Genomic DNA, 21,422 nt, shown 5'->3' with positions numbered 1-21,422 from the left:
ATCATGACAGTGCGCATATCATGGCTCTGACAGTGCTATGTGCTCTGATTGGGCAAAGCTTTCATTGCTTCAGCCAATCAGGGCACTGAACGGGCGCCCATCCCTATTCACTACAAAAACTAGAGAATTGCCAGAAGATGTGGTCTCGCCTGGTCCTATCACCATCACACGGTTAGACCTGTTCACACATTAAAAATAAAGGAGCTTTACAAATAACCAGAATCTTTAATATGTGTAAATATAACTAAATCTGGAACCATTCCTCATTGTAAATACACCAAATACAATCATCTGAAATGTCCAGAAGTAACCCAAGACCTTATAGGTCATCCATCTGGAGAAGGTAGGTCAATGCACATAATTTCTATATGTCACCAAGGGTGTCCGTTTTATCTTTACCAGGTAATATTCTGTGCTGCCAGATGATATAGATGGACCAGTTAACAAAGGATTACTAGGCATTAGTTGATTGTCTGTATTCTCCTATTGTAGGTAGGATGTAGAGCAGATGCAGGACAGTCCCATTTCTAATGGTAGGAGGACTTTTGTCTCAGTCATTGGGCTCATAGCAGAATATACACTCAGAATTTTGTTCCTCTGCCGGTTCAACTTGTATTGTGACCGAATGGAAGGGGAAATTGTCAAAAACATTTTGTGTGACTTCATTCAAAATTCTTTTGGAGTCATCTGAAGATTCTGTGAAAAAAAAGAATGCCTTGTTACATACTGCATATAAACATAAAAATGTACTAGTTCCTAATAAAAGTCAAAACTTTTGTAGGTTTTTTGTTTTTGTTTTGATCCAATGGGGAATTGGTTTGCTTTTTGTGGCCCGTTGGGAAGATATTCAAGATATAACATGAAGTGAAATAAAATATCTTCTGTAAGGGCGATCTTATGCCGCGTACACACAGTTGGAATTTCCATGGAAAAAGTCCAATGGGAGCTTTTCATCGGATATTCCGACCGTGTGTATGCCCATCTGACTTTTTCAATCGGAATTTCCGACGGACTTAGATAGAGAGCAGGTTCTCAATTTTTTTGAGGGAAAAATTCCTATCAGAAAAAACATTCGTCTTTATGGAATTCCGACTGGAAAAAAAAACATGCATGCTCAGAAACAATTCGACACATGCTCGGAAGCATTGAACTTCATTTTTCTCGGCTCATCATAGTGTTGTCCATCACCACGTTCTTGACGGTCGGAATATGGTGCGACCGTGTGTATGCAAGCCAAGCTTGAGCAGAATTCCATCGGAAAAACCATCCGTTTTTTTTACAACGGAAAATCCATTTGTGTGTATGCGGCATAAGGCTGACCATAGATGGATCAAAATCTAGCCAGTTCAGTATGGACTGGCCAAATTTTGATTCCGCTATGGCAGTTCCTGCTAGACAGAAGTTAAACTAAAGATCAATCCTAATGCCGCGTACACGCGATCATTTTTCGGGTTATAAAAAACGACGTTTTTTTTAAAATTTCATTTAAAATGATCGTGTGTGGGCTTCAGAGCATTTTTCGCTTCACTTCCTGGTTCCCTCACCGAGGATGGCGGTCATTTCAGCGAGAAGAGGCGTCGTGTCAACATCGGAAGAAGGCAGAAGAAGAGAAGAGAAGAAGAAGACGTCACAGAAGAGCGGGCTGGCCACCTGCTAGTAATTGAGCTAACACACGAAGATAGCGGCGGCCAGCCCAGAGGGAGAAGAACCGGGGAGTGGAGAGGATAGAAGAAGACCCCCGGAGAGCGGAGAAGACCCCCCGGAGAGCGGAAGAGAACCAGACGGCGGCGAAGAAGAAGCCCCCCCCAGAGAGCGGAAGAGAACCAGACGGCGGTGAAGAAGAAGCCCCCCCTGCTAAAAGAGCTAAAGGGGACAGGGGGGGACACCGGAGCAGACTAATAAATTATTTTAAAAACCCTGTGTCGTGTGTTTATTTACTTTTACACTTTGCCTCCAGGTGAATGGGTAGGGGTACGATGTACCCCATATTCATTCACTTAGGGTGGGGGGCCGGTATCTGGGGGCCCCCTTATTTAAGGGGGCTCCCAGATTCCGATAAGCCCCCAGCCCGCAGACCCCGACAACCAACGGCCAGGGTTGTCGGGAAGAGGCCCTGTCCTTATCAACATGGGCGCCCCCCTGCCCCAGAGCACCCAACCCCCCCATGTTGAGGGCATGCAGCCTGGTACGGCTCAGGATGGGGGGCTGCTCGCTCGTCCCCACCCCCAATCCTGACCGGCCGGGCAGCGTGCTTTGGATACGGGTCTAGTATAGATTGTGGGGGGACCCCCCCACATTGGTTTTTCGGGTGTAGGGGGGGTCTCCTTACAACCCATACCACACCTAAGGGCCTGGTATGCTCCTGGGGGGGAACCCATGCCGTTTTTTAATTTAAAATTTGGCGTGGAGTTCCTTCTCAGGATGCATACCAAACGCCGCAGCTAGAATTGGCGGGAATCCAAGTCGTCTCTCCCGTCGCTTCTATGACGGCTTTGTCTCCATCGTGGCAAGCCAGCTCGGCGCTGGCTCCCGCGATGGGGCTCGTAGGTGGTCAATCTCGCCGAGAAAGGGAGCGAGATTGACACAATATCGCGGTCACCCACTGTACAAGGTTTGCTGCTTCTTGCATCTAGGCTTCTCGTGTAAGGGAAATTCGACACCTGAGCATGATTTCTTACTGTAACAATGCCCATCCGTCACACTGCTCCCCCCCAGCTGTCACACCACTGCCCCCACCACCATCACCTGTCACACTACCCCCCCACCTGTCACCTCTCGCACTGCCCCCTACCTGTCAATTTGCCCCCCACCTGTCACACTGGCCCCCCACCTGTCCTACTGCCCCCATCTGCCACACTGCCCCTTATCTGTCACCTTTCACACTTCCCCACTTGTCACACTGCCCCCCCCATTTGCCACCTGTCACACTGCCCCCCCCCCACCAGCCACCTGTCACACTGCCCCCCAACTGCCACACTGCTCCCCCACCTGTCAAACTGCCCCCCATATGCCACCAGACCCTCTTTTTTTCACACTGCCCATGTCATACTATATCCCCATCACACTGCCCCCCACCTGTCATACTGCCCCCCACCTGTCATACTGCCCCCCCACCTGGCACACAGTCCCCATCACACTGCCCCCTTGCCACAATACCCCCCTGTAACACTGTCCCTCCATCATTCTGCCCCCTGGTCACACTGACCCCTTCTGTCATATTTACACCCCTACTGTCACACTACTCCATCATACTACCCCCTCTTGTTACACAGCTTCCCTCTTATCACACTTCCCACCTCCCATCATACTTCTCAGATATCCTTTTCCTGTCACACTGCCCCCCTCTTGTCACAATATACCCCTGTCATACTGCCCCTTCTTGTCACACTGCCCCCTCTTCTCACACTCCCTCTTCTGGTCACACTTCCCAGATACCCTTCATCAGTCATACTGCGTCCCCACCTGTCACACTGCCCCCCCCCCCCCACCTATCACACTGCTTCCCTCCTATCAAAATACCCTGTCACACTGCCCCCTTGTCACAATACCCCCCACCATACTACAGGTTAGGAGCCCTTCATAGTTTCTTGCGCCAGGGCCCTGAAAGTTCTAGTTACACCTCTGACAGTGCCATATCACAAAACAGGCTTGGTCATGAAGGGGGGTAAAAAAAAAGCTTAACTTTAGCTTACTAGTACACAGAGAAGAACTAGAAAACTCCACACAGATAAAGTCTATTGTGGGAATTGAGCCTCCAGAGCAAGAGTGATAACTACTGTACTGGGCCCACAGAGTTTACTGGTAAGACACGGCCTTCTTTAAGGAAAACAAACTGAGTACATAAACCCCTTCACAGGCCAAATAAAGAAACAAGAATATTTAGCCTCTAATTTCCATGTGAATTTATGCTGGGGTTTAGTACTCTGGTTGAGGTAATACATACAATTTATATTTACTCTCTTGGGTCTGACATATTTTATCAGAATTTATTTCCACCTGACTGATTAGTATGCGCACAGAAATGAGGAGAAACATAACATGCTGATTATGCACCAAAGTTGTTCCCAGTTGACCAAGGACTGATTTTCCTGCAACAGAGTAAAACTGTCCTAATTTCCAAAAATATGTGCTTTGATTTCTTTTTGCTACCGTTTTATTTTAATAAAGTCTATCACTTTTTTGAACTACCAGTTTCTGCCTGTTAACCACTTGCTTACTGGGCACATATACCCCCTTCCTGCCCAGGTGAAATTTCAGCTTTCAGCACTGACAATTACACGGTCGTGCGACTTGGCTCCCAAACAAAATGGACGTCCTTTTTTCCCCCACAAATAGAGCTTTCTTTTGGTGGTATTTGACCACCTCTGCGGTTTATTTTTTGCGCTATACAGTGGGGATCGAAAGTTTGGGCACCCCAGGTAAAAATTTGTATTAATGTGCATAACAAAGCCAAGGAAAGATGGAAAAATCTCCAAAAGGCATCAAATTACAGATTAGACATTCTTATAATATGTCAAAAAAAGTTTGATTTTATTTCCATCATTTACACTTTCAAAATGGCAGAAAACAAAAAAAATGGCATCTGCAAAAGTTTGGGCACCCTGCAGAATTTATAGCATGCACTGCCCCTTCGCAAAGCTGAGACCTGCCAGTGCAGAGGCGTTGCTAGGGGGGTGCGGTCCGCACTGGGTGACACCCACTAGAGGGGTGACACCATCCCGATTTAAAAAAAAATAAAAACATTTTTTAGCTGACATGTGGGGGGTGCACCGCAGCACCACCCATCCCCTCCTCTCACAGCCACGGGCTGTTAGCGGTGCTCGGCAGTCGGCACACAGGCACAGCCCCCTCCTCTTTGTTTGTGTGTACAGAGGGGGAGGGGCCGAGGGGACCTTCTGTCCATGTGCCGTGGCGCTGCCTGCGATGATCTGAGGTGCTGAATGGGAAGGGGGGGTGTTTGCACCTGGGGGGATTTCACTGAAGGGGGGTGTTTGCACTGAGGGGGGGTTGTACTAAGGGGGTGTTTGCACTGGGGGGTTGTACTAAGGGGGGTGTTTGCACTGGGGGGGTTGCACCGAGAGGGTTTGCACTGAGGGGGGGTTGCACTAAGGGGGGTGTCTGCACTGAGGGGGTGTCTGCACTGAAGGGGGTCTGTGTAACATGCAGGGGTCCAGAGGTGCAGGTGGCTGTGTAATGTAAATGGGGTGCAGTGATGCAAGGTGCTGTGTAATGTAAAAGGGTCCAGAGGTGCAGGGGGCTATGAGATGTAAAGGGGGCCAGTGATGCAGGGTGCTGTGTAATGTAAATGGGTCCAGTGATGCAGGGTGCTGTGTAATGTAAAGGGGTCCAGAGGTGCAGGGTGATGTGTAATGTAAAAGGGTCCAGAGGTGCAGGGTGCTGTGTAATGTAAAGGGGTGCAGAGGGCTGTGTAGTGTAAAAGGGTCCAGAGGTGCAGGGGGCTATGTGATGTAAAGGGGTGCAGAGGTGCAGGCGGATGTGTAATGTAAAAGGGGTGCAGTGATGCAGGGTGCTGTGTAATGTAAAATGGTCCAGAGATGCAGGGTGCTATGAGATGTAAAGGGGTCCAGAGGTGCAGGGTGCTGTGTAATGTAAAGGGGTCCAGTGGTGCTGTGTAATGTAAAGGGGTCCAGAGGTGCAGGGTGCTGTGTAATGTAAAAGGGTCCAGAGGTGAAGGGGGCTGTGAGATGTAAAGGGGGCCAGTGATACAGGGTGCTGTGTAATTTTAAAGGGGTCCAGTGATACAGGGTACTGTGTAATTTTAAAGGGGTCCAGTGATGCAGGGGGCTGTGTAATGTAAAGGGGTCCAGTGATGCAGGGGGCTGTGTAATGTAAAGAGGTCCAGTGATGCAGGGGGCAGTGTAATTTAAAGGGGTCCAGTGATGCAGGGGGCTGTGTAATGTAAAGGGGTCCAGTGATGCAGGGTGCTGTGCAATGTAAAGGGGTCCAGTGGTGCAGTTGTGGAGAGGGGTACACAGTATTAACAAAAAGATATTGAAGGATGCAGAGGTATGCAGGGGGCGCAGTGGGGTGTTTTTACATTTTAACGTGTGGGGGGTGTGCCAGATATTGGATCCGCCCTGGGTGCCAAATGCTCTAGGTACGCCCCTGGCCAGGGATGGACTGGCCATAGGGACTACAGGGAGTTTCCCGGTGGGCCGATGGCTCGGTGGGCCATTTTTTAAAACAGAGACGCTGCTTGGAGGACTTTTTTTAACGCCCTGGCATCGCCCCAGTGTGAAAGCACTCAGGCTTTTACACTGGGACTGCAGCGGAAGCGTTTTTCAGTCGCTTTACAGGCGCCCAAAAAACGCCTCAGTGTAAAAAGGGGTCTCTCTCTCTCTCTCTCTCTCTCTCTCTCTCGATATACAATAATGGATGTAGGGGCCTTTTGGTGGGCGTGATTTTTCGGGGGGGTGGGGGCAGCATTTTATTGAATTAAAGTGGGCCGGTCTGGATGAAGTCCAGGGCTGAATTTTTGTCCCAGTCCAGCCCTGCCCCTGGCCTATAGGCTCCTGAGATGTGAATTCCGGTTCTGGAGAAAGAGAGGTGGGGGAAGGGGACAAAGAAAAATGGAGAGAAAGAAGAAGGGATAGAACGAACAAGAAAGATGGATAGGGAGAGAGAGAAAAGGGGAAGAAAGGAGAACAGAGAGCAAACAGTAGGGTAAAAAATATTTGAAAAATGTTATTGGGGGGGGGGGGGGGTGACACCATATTTTACCGCACCAGGTGACACCAACCCTAGTGACGCCACTGTGCCAGTGTCATGGATTGTTCTCAATCATCGTCTTGGAAGATCAGGTGATGTCAATCTCAAAGGTTTTAAATGCCCAGACTCATCTGACCTTGCCCCAACAATCAGCACCATGGGTTCTTCTAAGCAGGTGTGTAGAAAACCGAAACTGAAAATAGTTGACGCTCACAAAGCTGGAGAAGGCTTTAAGAAGATAGCAAAGCGTTTTCAGATGTCAATATCCTCTGTTCGGAATGTAATTAAGAAATGGCAGTCATCAGGAACAGTGGAAGTTAAAGCAAGAAAAATATCAGACAGAACAGCTCGCAGGATTGTGAGAAAAGCAATTCAAAACTCACGTTTGACTGCACGATCCCTCCAGAAAGATCTGGCAGACACTGGAGTTGTGGTACACTATTCCACTATAAAGAGATACTTGTACAAATATGGTCTTCATGGAAGAGTCATCAGAAGAAAACCTCTTCTACGTCCTCACCACAAAAATCAGCGTTTGAACTTTGCAAATGAACATATAGACAAGCCTCTTCCTTTATATTGGCGTTTGGAATTTACAAATGCAGCAATTTAGAAATCAGATGAAAGCTTTAGCACTGGGAAACACTTTTAGATGGATAAAAAGTGCATTTTATATACAGCTATACAGAGCAAGCCAAAATGAGGGACAAATGAGGAGGAATGAGGGACAGAGGGACATTTCTCCAAATCAGGGACAGTCCCTTGAAATCAGGGACAGTTGGGAGTTATGTCACCTACAATGTAACTATGTAACAGGTATCTTCTGTATTTGCGCAAAATGTTCTAATGCCGCGTACACGCGACCGTTTTTCGGGTTGTAAAAAATGTCATTTTTAATGGTCTAGATCTAGAAAAAACTACGTTTTTTTTTAACCCGATCGTTAAAACGGCCTTGCGCACACACGATCGTGAAAAAAAATGCTCTAGCAAAGCGCGGTGACGTACAACATGGCACTACAAAGGGGAAGTTCCATGCGGATGGCGCCACCCTTGGGGCTGCTTTTGCTGATTTTGTGATAGTAAAAGATGATTTGCGCTTTTCAGTCTGTTACAGCGTGATGAATGTGCTATCTCCATTACGAACGCTAGTTTTACCAGAACGAGTGCTCCCGTCTCAACTTGCTTCTGAGCATGCACGTTTTTTTTCATGTCGTTAAAGCCCACAAACGGCCATTTTTTACGACGTTAAAAACGACAACGTTAAAAACTTCATGAAAAATTAGAGCATGTTCTAAATTTTTAATGCTCTGGAGCCCACACACGATCGTTTTTAATGACATAAAAAAATACGTAATTTTTTTACAACCCGAAAAACGGTCGTGTGTGTGCAGTAGTAGTCTTAAAAATGAAAGCTAACACATCTAAGGACTTGAAATCAGCAATATTATAAAACAAACATTGTATATGGGTTTTGTTACAACAAATCTAAACCCCAAACCAAAAATTGTATGCATTGAAGCTTATCAGTCTTTAGATGTGGTGGCTGCAATTTAATACATTTTTGTTCTTGGGTTTAGTTGTGCTTTAAGCAACGTTTATTGGTGTTCATTGCCATAGTTTGTCCGGTTCCCATCAGACACTATAAAGCCTCAGGTTCCCAGTCTATATGAGTGATGGTTTGCTGTGTTCCAGGCAGCAGCAGACAGGTCACTCAGAACCCGAGGCATTGTTATTCCCTGATGGAGAGCTCCCGGGGCTGAGCGGCTGGTGGCAGCGGAGGAGCGCGTTCTGATGAAAGCTGCTGAAGGATTGAATGACAGGTAAAGATTTCAAATAAAAGAACATTAAAAAATTGCTTTATTGCGCAACAATTGAACTTTTGTTCCCGGAACACATACAGTTACTGACCTGTGGCAATGTGGGCGGAGAGGATCACTTGATTCATTGTTAAAGCCAAGAGATGAAGGCTGTGGACTGATTTAACCCCATTCACAGTAAGAATACTCTGCTTCACGGCGCTGTAATTAATCCCGCGAGGGACCCCTGTAAAGCAGAATGATTTCCTGTTAGATGGGCGGTCGCCCTAAAGTCATCAATGAAACACAGGAGATAGCAATCTCCAACCTCTCATTAGAGTTCTTAGAAATGAAGATTAAAGCCAGCTTTCAATCTATAGACTGTTCATTTGATGCAAACAACAAGCACCCTTTCATGCGTTGTGGAGACCTCTGGGAGATAAACACACAGTACTATACTTGTGATCCCCATGCCCATTTCAGTTTCAGCAGGACCATTAAAGTGGAACTAAACCCACCGATTTAACCGTTTCCCAAAACAGTTACATTCAAGGCATGCCGTGATTGATAACGGTTACAGTTGCTTGTGCTCTCAACTGACCTGTCAGGCCATCAAATAGCTGGTGTCATAAATGATCACATTGGCAGCACCATGGTAACTGCAGTTTAGGCAGAGGCAAAGATGGCAGCTTCCTTGGCTATAAAATATAGGAGGGTTTAGTTCATATTTAAAGAGGACTTGGGCTCCATTCACACTGGTACAACTCCAAAGTTACATAGTTACATAGTTAGTCAGGTTGAAAAAATACACAAGTCCATCCAGTTCAACCACAAAAAAAATAAACAAACAAAATAAAAAACATAGTACAATCCCATACATCCAACTCCATACCCACAGTTGATCCAGAGGAAGGCAAAACACCCCAGCAGAACATTATCCAATTTGCTACAGCAGGGGAAAAAATTCCTTCCTGATCAGGCAATCGGATTTTCCCCGGATCAACTTTACCTTCAAATCTCAGTACCCAGTTATATTATGTACATTTAGGAAAGTTTCCAGGCCTTTCTTAAAGCAATCTACTGAGCTGGCCAGAACCACCTCTGGAGGGAGTCTGTTCCACATTTTCACAGCTCTTACTGTGAAAAAACCTTTCCGTATTTGGAGATGAAATCTCTTTTCCTCTAGACGTAAAGAGTGCCCCCTTGTCCTCAGTGTTGACCGTAAAGTGAATAACTCAACACCAAGTTCACTATATGGACCTCTTATATATTTGTACATGTTGATCATATCCCCCTTATTCTCCTCATCTCCAGAGTGAATAAATTCAGTTCCTCTAATCTTTCCTCATAGCTGAGCTCCTCCATGCCTCTTATCAGTTTGGTTGCTCTTCTCTGCACTTTCTCTAGTTCCCCGATATCCTTTTTGAGAACTGGAGCCCAAAACTGAACTGCATATTCCAGATGAGGTCTTACTAATGATTTGTACAGGGGCAAAATGATATCTCTCTCTCAGGAGTCCATACCTCTCTTCATACAAGAAAGGACTTTGCTCGCTTTGGAAACCGCAGATTGGCATTGCATGCCATTATTGAGCTTATGATCTACCAAAACCCCCAGATCCTTCTCCACAACGGATCCCTCCAGTTGTACTCCTCCTAGTATGTGTGATGCATGCATATTCTTAGCCCCCAAGTGCATAACTTTACATTTATCAACATTAAATGTAAATGGCCATTCTTCTTGCCAAAATAGCTCAAGCTCTGTCAGATTGGATGGAGAGTGTATCGCGGGGGTGGCAATTCTCTTCACCGGAGGTCACAATGACCGCCGGCCACGAGCGATCGCTGGCACAAGAGGCAGAACAGGGAGAGACAGATCGTGAGTCCCTAATAGCTAAGAATCATGATCTGTCATTTCCTCTAGTCAGTCGCCTCCCCCCACAGTTAGAACACACAGTCAGGGAACACAGTTAACCCCTTGATCGCCCCCTAGTGTTAACCCCTTCCCTGTCAGTGACATTTTTACAGTAATCAGTGCATTTTTATACCACTGATCACTGTATCAATGACAATGGTCTCAAAATAGTGTCAAAAGTGTCCGGTGTGTCTGCCATAATGTCGCAGTCCCGATAAAAATCGCAGATCACCGCCATTACTAGTAGAAAAAAAAATGCCATAAATCTATCCCCTATTTTGTAGACGCTATAACTTTTGCGCAAACCAATCAATATACGCTTATTGCGATTTTTTTACCACAAATATGTAGAAGAATACATATCGGCCTAAACTGAGAAAAAATTGGGGGATATTTATTGTAGCAAAAAGTACAAAATATTGTGTTGTTTTTTTTTAAATTGTCGCATTTTTTTGTTTATAGAGCAAAAAATTAAAATTGCAGAGATGATCAAATGCCACCAAAAGAAAGCTCTATTTGTGGGAAAAAAGGACGTCAATTTTGACTGTTTTCTTCACATATTCAATTGACACATGTATTCACAGATATATGTATATATAGTTTAACTCAGTGTTTCCATCATTGGTTACACTTTAGCGCTACATTTATGTGTTTTGTTTGTTTTTCCACTTGTCAATTGGTTTTGTAGCTGCTCACCATTTACAGACAGCGCGGAATTATTTTGCTTTTTGTTTACGTTAAAGATTTGGTTGACAAGGGTCCCAATTCAGTTGACTTGGCAGTAGTGGATCAGAGCCCAAAATGTAGCATGCTGAACTTTTTTCCAAAACAGCACAATCGGAGAGCAGGGAACTCGGTCTTGGATTGCCACCCAGAAGAACAAAACATGTCTACAGTCTATGACCTTTCCAATGCCTTTGACTCCTTTCAGTTGGGTGTACAGTATTTTGGTTTACTCCATGTGCATGTGTTTGTGAGGGGATTGTGTAATATTTCTTACCTTCCATTAGAACGATGAGAATATCTCGTAGAACGGTGATTGTTGTGGCCAAGACAAAAATGGAGAATATAAAAGTACAGATGGGATCAGCTATCTTATACTGAGGCTACAAAAAAAGGAAAAGACATAAAAAAATGAGATTCCTGTTCCTAACCTGTGTCTTTCGTTTCATTCCCAACATTCCTAACCCCTTGCCTTGTACACATGATCGGTTTTCCCAGGTGGTAAAAAGTCCGCAGAGAAAACAGCGGGGAAGACAGAGAACCTGCTCGGTAGCTTTTTCCCCCTAGACATGGACGGTTTTCCCGACAGGAAAACTGCTATGAGAGCTTTGGTCGGGAAACCCGGCCGTGTGTATGCTCCACCGCAGGCTTTCCCCATAGAAAAACTGACGGCTTAAAAACCGGCCCGGGAATCCCGGCGGGTAAAAAAATAAAACATTTCTCATTTTCTCATTTTTCCCGTTGGGATTCCAGGCGGTTTTCCTGTCGGGAAAACTGCCATGGAGCATACACACGGCCGGTTTTCCCGGCCAAAAGCTGTCATGGCAGTTTTCCCGACGGGAAAACTGGTCGTGTGTACGAGGCTTAACACCTTTTTGCAACCTACATGAACCTAATCCACCTTCAAGTCCTACAGTATAAAACCATATTCACAGTAGGTCCCATCTCCTCCAGGACAAGTGACTTAGCTGCTCATTTTCTCAGGAAGACGATGACAAAGTAGGTTCTTAGCTATAGCTAGGAAGGCCCTATATGACCCCAACTGTACCACAGCCTCTACTACCCTTGTTTCTGTTCCCCTGCTGATATTTACATCGGCTGACAAACACTGGTAGATCATGAATGCATACTACAAACTAACTCATAGAGATCAATACAGTGTATTGACTTAGTTACTGACTTAGTTACAGATCTTGGTGGTCTCTACACGGTACATGAAGCTCTATCCACTAAAAAGAAAAAAAACTCCCAAATGGGCCTGCTTTTGGTTAGGTTGTGGGTGAAGACTTGGTTAAAGGGTTAAAGGGTCAGACTTATATTACAGTTTCTGGCAAGTGCTGGACAGTTGTCATATTTTATTATATAGAGAATGCAATAGAAGACAAAAAATAAATAAATAAGGGGAGCATCCAAAACTGACAGGTAGACAGGATCAGAGTTGGTTATTATTGCACGTTAAAATGATTGTAAATGATCACCTTGTAAAACAACCCATTCAGTTAAAAATAGAAATAAAAGGCATAGTATGTACAGACATAAAAACGCATTATAAATACTTTTTTTCTACATTTTTTTTAAGTGATCACATTCCCTCTGTTCTCAGCTGCATAAGAGGCAGCTGTATCTTCCCAATGAATGGCTGTGCCGTGGGGCGTGTCAGGACAAGTCTGATTATTGGAGGAGAGCACAATGAGTTCCCAGCACAGCTAAAGAACTGACCTTGCTGTGCTCTTATATGAAAATAATTAAAATGTCATTCCTTGCTAAAAGCATGAAAGTTTATTGGATGAACAAGGGCATACAGAGGCAAGGGATGGCGCCAACCAGGGGTCAAGTCCTGGGGAAAAAAGTGTGGGAACTCCCACCCAAGATCCACTCACCCACCAAAAAAAAAAAATGATACGCTCATATGCATAATTACTAAACCGCAAGTTCTTTCTAAAACCCGTGATAACTCGCAGGAGACCTCCACAATGTCACCTGGGAACAATGACAAAAGATCCCAGAAGACATTGCGGCATCGGGGATGTGACAGAATACCCGCACACTACCCGATGAATCCATATACAGGAAGCGGCCAGTAACATAAAGGATTACTAAGGTTCGCCTGCCCCTGTCAGTGACTCGAGCTGGGCATCGCCGCTTAGTGAAGGATTGGCTCGGGCGGCTCAGGCTGCTCTAGTTCTGCAAAGGGAACTGCATTCCTGCTGTGAAAAAAGTGCAGGGACGCCATTCCCACACGTTCCCGCAGGACTTGAGCCCTGGCGCCAACCAAATGGAAATACCTGGAGGTGGAAGCTGCAAGAGTGACAGGGTGGCTCCTGGTAATCCGATCAGTCAGCTTGGGCTGTAAGGCCTCGTACACACGACCGGACATGTCTGCTGAAACTGGTCCGCCGACCAGTGTCAGCGGACAGATCCGATCGTGTGTACAGGCTAGCGGACAGATTTCCAGCGGACAAATGTTTCTTAGCATGCTAAGAAACATGTCCGCTGGGAAGCTGTCCGGTGGACATGTCCGCTGGTTAGTACGTCTAACCAGCAGACAGAAATCCCGCGCATGCGTCGAATTGATTCGATGCATGCGTGGAAGCATTGAACTCGCGCGATAGAGAACGTCGGTGTAGTCTACGTCACCGCGTTCTCTGTCCGCGCGGATTTCGGTTTGATGGTGTGTACAGCCATCAGACCGAAATCTCCCAGCGGACATGTCCGATGAAAACGGTCCGGCGGGCCTTAGCTGAAGGGTGGGCACAGCCAAACTCCCGGGGATGGAAGGGAGGTCCATGCCCCAGGACGATGGCCCACTGGGGGGCTGTTGGTGATGTCAGCTCCTGGGTGTATGGATCGGCCACCTGGGGATACCAAGGCAGGTAGAACTGGCCGGGCCCCCAGGTCTGGCAGTCCTGTAGCGTGATTCGTCACTCCGGGATGACGTTACAAACCAGGGGGAAGTGGAGCCTGACAGCCACAAGCTGTGGGCAATGCTGGGAATTAGAGTCAAGTTGAGACAACTGTGCCCAAGAAACGTGAAGAGCCAGCTTCAAAGACTACATGTTTCGGGGGGGAAAAGCCCCTTCTTCAGGTCATAGAGAGCTGGCTGACAAACAATAAGAGATGATTTAAATAGTGAATGGAAAAATGAGGGGAGGACCAAAGGGGGGGGGGGGGGCGGGGGGGCGGAGGACCGTGTTACTCATCCTCACCAGCCCTTCCTAGGTGAAATGAAAGATTTAAAGAGATACTACCAAACAATTAAAATATGTAACATCTCTTCTCAAGGTCACACACAACAACCAACCAAACAAACAAAAATGGAAAAAATTTCACACAACAGAAGAAATACAAAGAGAACAGGATACTACATGGTGTTGGGGTAACAAACGCTTTAAGTTCATTGTTGTAGAACCCAAGACCTAAGAATCCAGGATATAACTAAATATCACTTCTGGGTGGAATTACCATTTATGTAACTGGAGCAAAACTAACTTGTAGTCTTCTATATGTTTAATTAGTACAAATTGATATTTTAATGTACGGTTTGGAAATGTGAATTAGACACTGATTAAAGCAAACCTCTCATATCCTAGTGAAAGTACACAATTGTCTTTACTCTGAAGGACAGGTTGATGACTTATTTTAACTTTCAGCCCTGATGGTATCTGACCTTGAAGTATATGATGAGTGCACTGATTAGCACACTGATGCTCTGGAAGAGATCTCCGATGACATGGATGAAGGCTGCACGTATACTAGCATTAGTCTGAGGCTTGTAATCTGGTGCGTTATGTTGATGCTGACCTCCGGTGTGGTTATGACCATGTGCAGTGTCGGCGTGGCTGTGACCATGTCCAATGTCGGTGTGGCCATGACCATGTCCAGTGTTGTGGAGGACCACAGCCAAACTGTTCAGATATAGAAACATAAGAACAGTCACCATGTAACAAAGCTGAGATCTTCATGACAATCTTTGTTTTCCAAACTTTTTTTTCAACATCTTTAGCCTTGAAAACACATTTTGCATGAAAGAAGAGGTACAACTTGACAATTTATATTAATCAGGCAAATACTTGTCTAGGAACTTGTGCAGTAGAACACAGAAAGCCAAAGTAAACATCTTAGGCCGCGTACACACGATCGGTCAAACCTATGAGAACGGTCTGATGGACCGTTTTCATCGGACCAAACCGATCGTGTGTGGACCCCATCAGTTAATTATCCATAGGTTAAAAAAAAGCAATCTTGCTTTAAATTTAACCGATACCTAACCGATAGAACAAAACCGATCGTTAGTAGGCACGCCCATCGGTTAAAAATCCACGCATGCTCAGAATCAAGTCGACGCATGCTTGGAAGCATTGAACTTCGTTTTTTTCAGCACGTCGTTGTGTTTTACGTCACCGCATTCTGACACAATTGTTTTTTTAACCGATGGTGTGTAGGCACGACTGACCATCAGTCAGCTTCATCGGTTAACTGATGAAAACGGTCCATCAGACCGTTCTCAATGGATGGACCGATCGTGTGTACAGGGCTTAAAGCGGTTGTAAACCTTAAATTTGCACTTTTACCTACAGGTAAGCCTATAACAAGGCTTACCTGTAGGTAAAAAGAATATCTCCTAAACCTGTACGGTTTAGGAGATATTCCCCTCGCAATGCGGGCGGCGCATGCGCAGGGGGGATCCACGGCGGAAGATCCGGCAGCCGCCGGACCTTGCCGATTTTAAATCTCCCGCGCATGCGCGGGAGTGACGTCATCGCCGCTCCAGCCAATCACAGCGCTGGAGCGGCGCCGCTCCAGCCAATCACAGCGCTGGAGCGGCGATACCCGGAAGACACGCCGGAGCAAGATGACATCTCGCTCGGCGTGAACCAGGTAAGTGTTGTTCACCTCGTTTTGAGGTAAGTATTTCATAATCAGCTATTATGCGGTGCATACTAGCTGATTATGCATTTTGCCTTGCAGGTAAAAAAAAAAAAAAAAATTATATATGCGGTTTACAACCGCTTTAAGTAGAATAATCAATGTGCCTGGTGAATCCTTCCTATTCAGCCACCCATTCGGTCTTGTCTCAGAGGAGGATGGGTAAAAGAGTGTAAAAACAGGCAGAGGCGGGACAACAGGAAGGTGGGGGAGGAGAGGAAAAGGTGAAGAAGAAAAGAGACTAGAGGGCAGGATAGAAGAGAAGGTTAAGCCTAGTACACATTGCTAAAGGATTCTTCAACCTTTGGTCCTTAGGCCCCTTTCACACTGGTGTGTTTTTGCCGCGTTTTCGCGGTAAAAATAGCGCTATTAAAACGCTCATAAAATGCTCCCCATGCCCCTCTCCATTGAAATGAATTAAAAACGCGGTAAAATGTGGTAAAAACGGAGCGATTTTACCGCGATTTTACAGCGTTTTACCGAGTTTTTACATCGTTTTTACCGCGTTTTTAATTCATTTCAATGGAGAGGGGCATAGGAGCGTTTTAATAGCGCTATTTTTACCGCGAAAATGCGGCAAAAACACGGGAAAAACGCACCAGTGTGAAAGGGCCCTTAGACTTATAATAAAGACACAAAACTGCATGATGTGGTTTAAATAGCCACAGCAGCCATTTTATTAACAGATGAATAAAAAAACAGAACAATTTTAACAATGCAACCAGGAGAGGCTCTTCGGGTGTCCTTAAGGCCCCTTTCACATTGAGGTGTTTTTTATGCGGTACAGCGCTAAAAATAGCGCTGCTATACCGCATGAAAAATCATGCCCTGTAGTGTTCAATGTGAAAGCCCGAAGGCTTTCACACTGAAGCGGTGCGCTAGCAGGAGCGCTCCAAAAGTCCTGCTAGCCACATCTTTACTGCGGTATAGGAGAGGTGTGTTCACCGCTCCTATACCGCACCTTCCCATTGAAATCAATGGGAAACCACGGTAATACCGCGGTATTAACCCTTTTTCGGCCACTAGCGGGGTTAAAACCTCACCGCTAGCGCCCGAATATCACGGTAAATACGACGGTATAGCGCCGCTACAAATAGCGCGGCTATACCGTCACCGCGGCTCCACGCCTCAATGTGAAAGAGGTCTAAGGCACACTTTATAACTATATGACTTTGTCCTCAGTCCTCAGCCGTGCCCCATCCGGCTCGAAGACATCGCGACTCACATTTTAGACTTTCCCCCAGAGGACCTAGCTCCTGGGAGAACCACCAACAACCAACCAGGTGGTAGCGCCATACCCTAGATGGGCCCCCGATTCTTTAAAAAAAAGGTAAATCGCTGACCCTCCAAAGACCCCCCTGACTCGCAAACTGTTGCGACAAAATTGTGACAAAATTTCAAATGTTCCAATTTTTTTTTATTATTATTATTAATAGAAAAATTTGTAGCACAAAAAAACTGACCCCCTGGACCCACCTTAAGTACTACAAGTTGGCCACAACCTCCATCTTCTCCTCTCATCTGACACTGATTATCGGCCACCCAGACTTTGTTCCAGGTTTTACTCATAAGGCTTTCCAATTTCAACCCGACCAGAAGTTAGTGAGAGCCTCCACCTTCTTTGGTCCGGTTGGATGGATTCGCCCTTCAGCCTTGTTTGGCCCTCTCACCACCTCAGATGGGCTATCATTTTCTGTTGTGTTTATTTGCTGGAGAAGAACCCCTGCATGGGAAACCTTTTATGTTATGGACATTTAATTTAATGATAGATACTTGCAGATAGATAGATCGATAGACTGGTTTGGGAAACTGAGTTCTAGAAGAGAGATGCAGCAACCTATGCTTTTTCACAAAATAAAGCCTGATCATATGTGAGCCGGATGAAAAATAAACACAATCACTAATCAATGTCATTTGTCACAATACCACCACACAGAATAAAGTTGGCTACACACATAACAATCTGGTAGCACAATCTCCATTAAGCCTCATACACACGATCGGACTTCAAACAAACTTTTTCCGTGGATTTTTATCTGAAGGGCGTTGGCCGTGAACTTGGTATGCATACACACGGCAAGACTTTTTCAGCAAACTTTCCCCAAATCACATGTTTTTTCAGCTCTTTTCTTCTCTTTACCGCCACCCGTTGGTCAACTTCTGCTATTGTTGGTTGATTTTAACATTAACATTGGTTCTGTACTTTGGAGAAAAGTCCGATGGACTTTGCACCGTAGGACTTTTGGTGCCAAAGTTTGTCCGTTTGCAGAGCGAACTTTTATCCGATGAAAACTGAAAAAGTTTGTCCGATGGAGCGTACACACAGTCAGATTTTTTTGAAAACCTGCTCATTTTGAAGTTTGTTGTCAAAAAGTCAGACCGTGTGTATGGGCCTTTAGATTTACCAACAGCCATGTACTGCAAGGACCTGCTTGTCTAAATTCAATTTAATAGATTTTCTCCTTTTCTCCAGTGCCCTGTATTGTCAGAGCTGAGCAGTGGCGGTTCGTCCATAGAGGGCGCTGGAGCGCCGCCCCCTCTGGCTCTCACCGCCACTGAGTCTAATAACATAGATTCATGCATTGCATGAATCTATGTTATTATCGCCGCTGCCGCTGTTCTATTCAGATGGTCGGCGCTCAATGTCTGGCCATCTGAATAACGGCAGCTGGTTGGCTGTACGGAAGTGCCTATCAGAGCCAACGGCTCTGATAGGCTTTTCCGAGTACAGCCCTCGGGTCCCGGAAGCTTATACAAGGAACGCACTAGGGATGCGCTCCTTGTATAAGACTGACAGGCGTCTCAGCCAATCAGGTTTACCGGTTCTGGTAACCTGGTAACCTGATTGGCTGAAGTATCATTGAGGGCGGGAGAAGACATCGAGGGACGGTGGAAGCAGGATGGCTGACCCCAAAAAGGTAAGTGCCGGGCTGAAATGGGGAGGGGGCGTTTTACAGGGCACAGTGGCAGAATTTAACAGGGCACAGTGGCGAGTACAATTGATGGGCACAGTGGCGAGTACAATTGATGGGCACAGTGGCGAGTACAATTGATGGGCACAGTGGTGACAACAATTGATGGGCACAGTGGTGACAACAATTGATGGGCACAGTGGTGACAACAATTGATGGGCACAGTGGTGACAATTCATGGGCACAATGGTGACAACAATTGATGGGCACAGTGGTGACAACAATTGATGGGCACAGTGGTGACAACAATTAATGGGCACAATGGTGACAACAATTGATGGGCACAGTGGTGACAACAATTGATGGGCACAGTGGTAACGTTTTATTGGAATGGCACAGTGGCTGCGTTTGGCATGGCACAGTGGTGACAACAATTGATGGGCACAGTGGTGACAATTGATGGGCACAGTGGTGACAATTGATAGCACAGTGGCTGCGTTTAATGGCATGGCACAGTGGTGACAGTTGATTGGCACAGTGGCTGCGTTTGATGGCATGGCACAGTGGCGACAATTGATGGCACAGTGGCGACAATTGGTGGCATGGCACAGTGGCTGCAATTGATGGGCACAGTAGCTGTGTATGATGGGCACAGTGGCTGCCTTTGATGGACACAGTGACTGCAATTGATGGGCACAGTAGCTGTGTATGATGGGCACTGTGAGGCTGCAATTGTTTTTTTTTTTTGTTTGTTTGCGCTCCCCAAAAAATTTGGAGCACCAGCCGCCACTGGAGCTGAGTAACAGACACACCCTTCAGCACAAGTGTATTCATAAAAACTAGTAATGCAGAGGAACAGAGGCGGCATGTCTAACCAGGTCTGTTACTGAGTTCTGATTACTGGCAGCACTAATCTGACTCCGGTGCCTGGACTGCTCAGTCATATTAAGACACCCTGCGCAACTGCTGTAACATGACAGAGTAGGTAGGATTATGAAAATGGAGGATGTTATTATGAGGTTTGATAAAAAGTGACTGCATATAGAATTACACATTGTTTAACATTCCAAAATGATTAATTATCGTTTGGTGTATGTACTTACAAACATGGGATGATGTATACTACAGAAAAGTAACTGAACTTACATAATATTTGCTCCAAGGGCACACGCTGATGTGATGAGCATCACTACCCCATCTATGTTGTAATCGGGATGAAGAATTCTTTCACACGCCAGGTAAACCAGCACGCCTGTTACCACCCAAATGGCAATCATGGACATTAAGGCACCAACTATTTCTAAAATAAATAAAGACAAGTATTTGTAAAAAGCAGGTTATAGAAGCAGATTGACTTGGCAGAAAATGTCAAAATGGGTGAGCACTGGATGAATAAGGCCTTAGTGAGTTGGACTGTAGGGGGGTTTGGGTCTAATGCCGCGTACACACGATCGTTTTTCGGGTTCTAAAAAATTAAGTTTTTTTTTTTTAATGTCATTAAAAACGATCGTGTGTGGACTTCAGGGCAAAAAAAATTCCAACATGCTGTATTTTTTCACGACGTTTTTACCGTTGTCGTTTTTCGGGTTGTAAAAAATGGTTGTGTGTGGGCTTTAACGACGTGAAAAATCCACGCATGCTCAGAAGCAAGTTATGAGACGGGAGTGCTTGTTCTGGTAAAACTAGCGTTCGTAATGGAGTAAGCACATTCATCACGCTGTAACAGACAGAAAAGCATGAATCGTCTTTTACTAACACAAAATCAGCTAAAGCAGCCCAAAAGGTGGCGTAATCCGAATGGAACTTCCCCTTTATAGTGCCATCGTACGTGTTGTACGTCACCGCGCTTTGCTAGAGCATTTTTGCTTTCACGATCATGTGTAGGCAAGATCGTTTTAATAATTGGGTTGAAAAAAACTTTGGTTTTTTTAGACTCTTAAAAACGTAATTTTTTAAAACCCGAAAAACGATCATGTGTACGTGGCATAACACAGCAAAACCACTTAAATTGTAATTCCAGCCAAGGCACACATTTTAAATATATTTGAGAAGGGTTAGAACCTCTGGTTTTGTTGATTTCTGTGTTCTGTCTCGCAGGCTCCCCCTGATTTCTGTGTTCTGTCTCGCAGGCTCCCCCTGTTTCCTGATTACTCAGGTATAGGGATGAGCTCAGGCAGGTTCAGATCCTAGTCCAAACCCATTTTTACTATCCCGTCAAGAAGCTTCAACTGTGGACTGCCAACCATAGGCAGCTTAGGAAGTCCCCGCACTGCAGACAAATGTATACAAGGAGTGTGTATACGCATGGCTGCTCCTGGCGGGCGAATGCCTTGGTGGTCCGCAGTGACAGCTTCCTGGTGGGATAGCTCAGGCAGGTTTGGACTAGGATTTGAACTTGCCTGGGCTTATCTCTACTTAAGAA

General features: G+C 45.7%; 1 protein-coding gene across 1 annotated transcript in view; it reads right to left on the bottom strand.

The window, feature by feature from the left end:
- Positions 1 to 205: 205 nt before the first annotated feature.
- Positions 206 to 21,422, bottom strand: part of SLC30A8 (solute carrier family 30 member 8) — a 68,154-nt gene continuing 46,937 nt past the window's right edge. Inside the window, exons 4-8 of the mRNA XM_040354878.1 lie at positions 20,147 to 20,300; positions 14,830 to 15,067; positions 11,440 to 11,545; positions 8,638 to 8,772; positions 206 to 696 (exon numbers count right to left, since the gene is read on the bottom strand). Coding sequence (XP_040210812.1) covers positions 551 to 696; positions 8,638 to 8,772; positions 11,440 to 11,545; positions 14,830 to 15,067; positions 20,147 to 20,300 — 779 coding nt within the window. The 3' untranslated portion in view covers positions 206 to 550. The remainder of the gene's footprint in view (positions 697 to 8,637; positions 8,773 to 11,439; positions 11,546 to 14,829; positions 15,068 to 20,146; positions 20,301 to 21,422) is intronic.

Source organism: Rana temporaria, chromosome 5 (assembly GCF_905171775.1).
Source record: "Rana temporaria chromosome 5, aRanTem1.1, whole genome shotgun sequence".
Classification (NCBI taxonomy): Eukaryota; Metazoa; Chordata; class Amphibia; order Anura; family Ranidae; genus Rana; species Rana temporaria.
The sequence above is the reverse complement of the archived record's forward strand: the minus strand, read 5'-3'. Positions and strand labels throughout refer to the sequence as shown.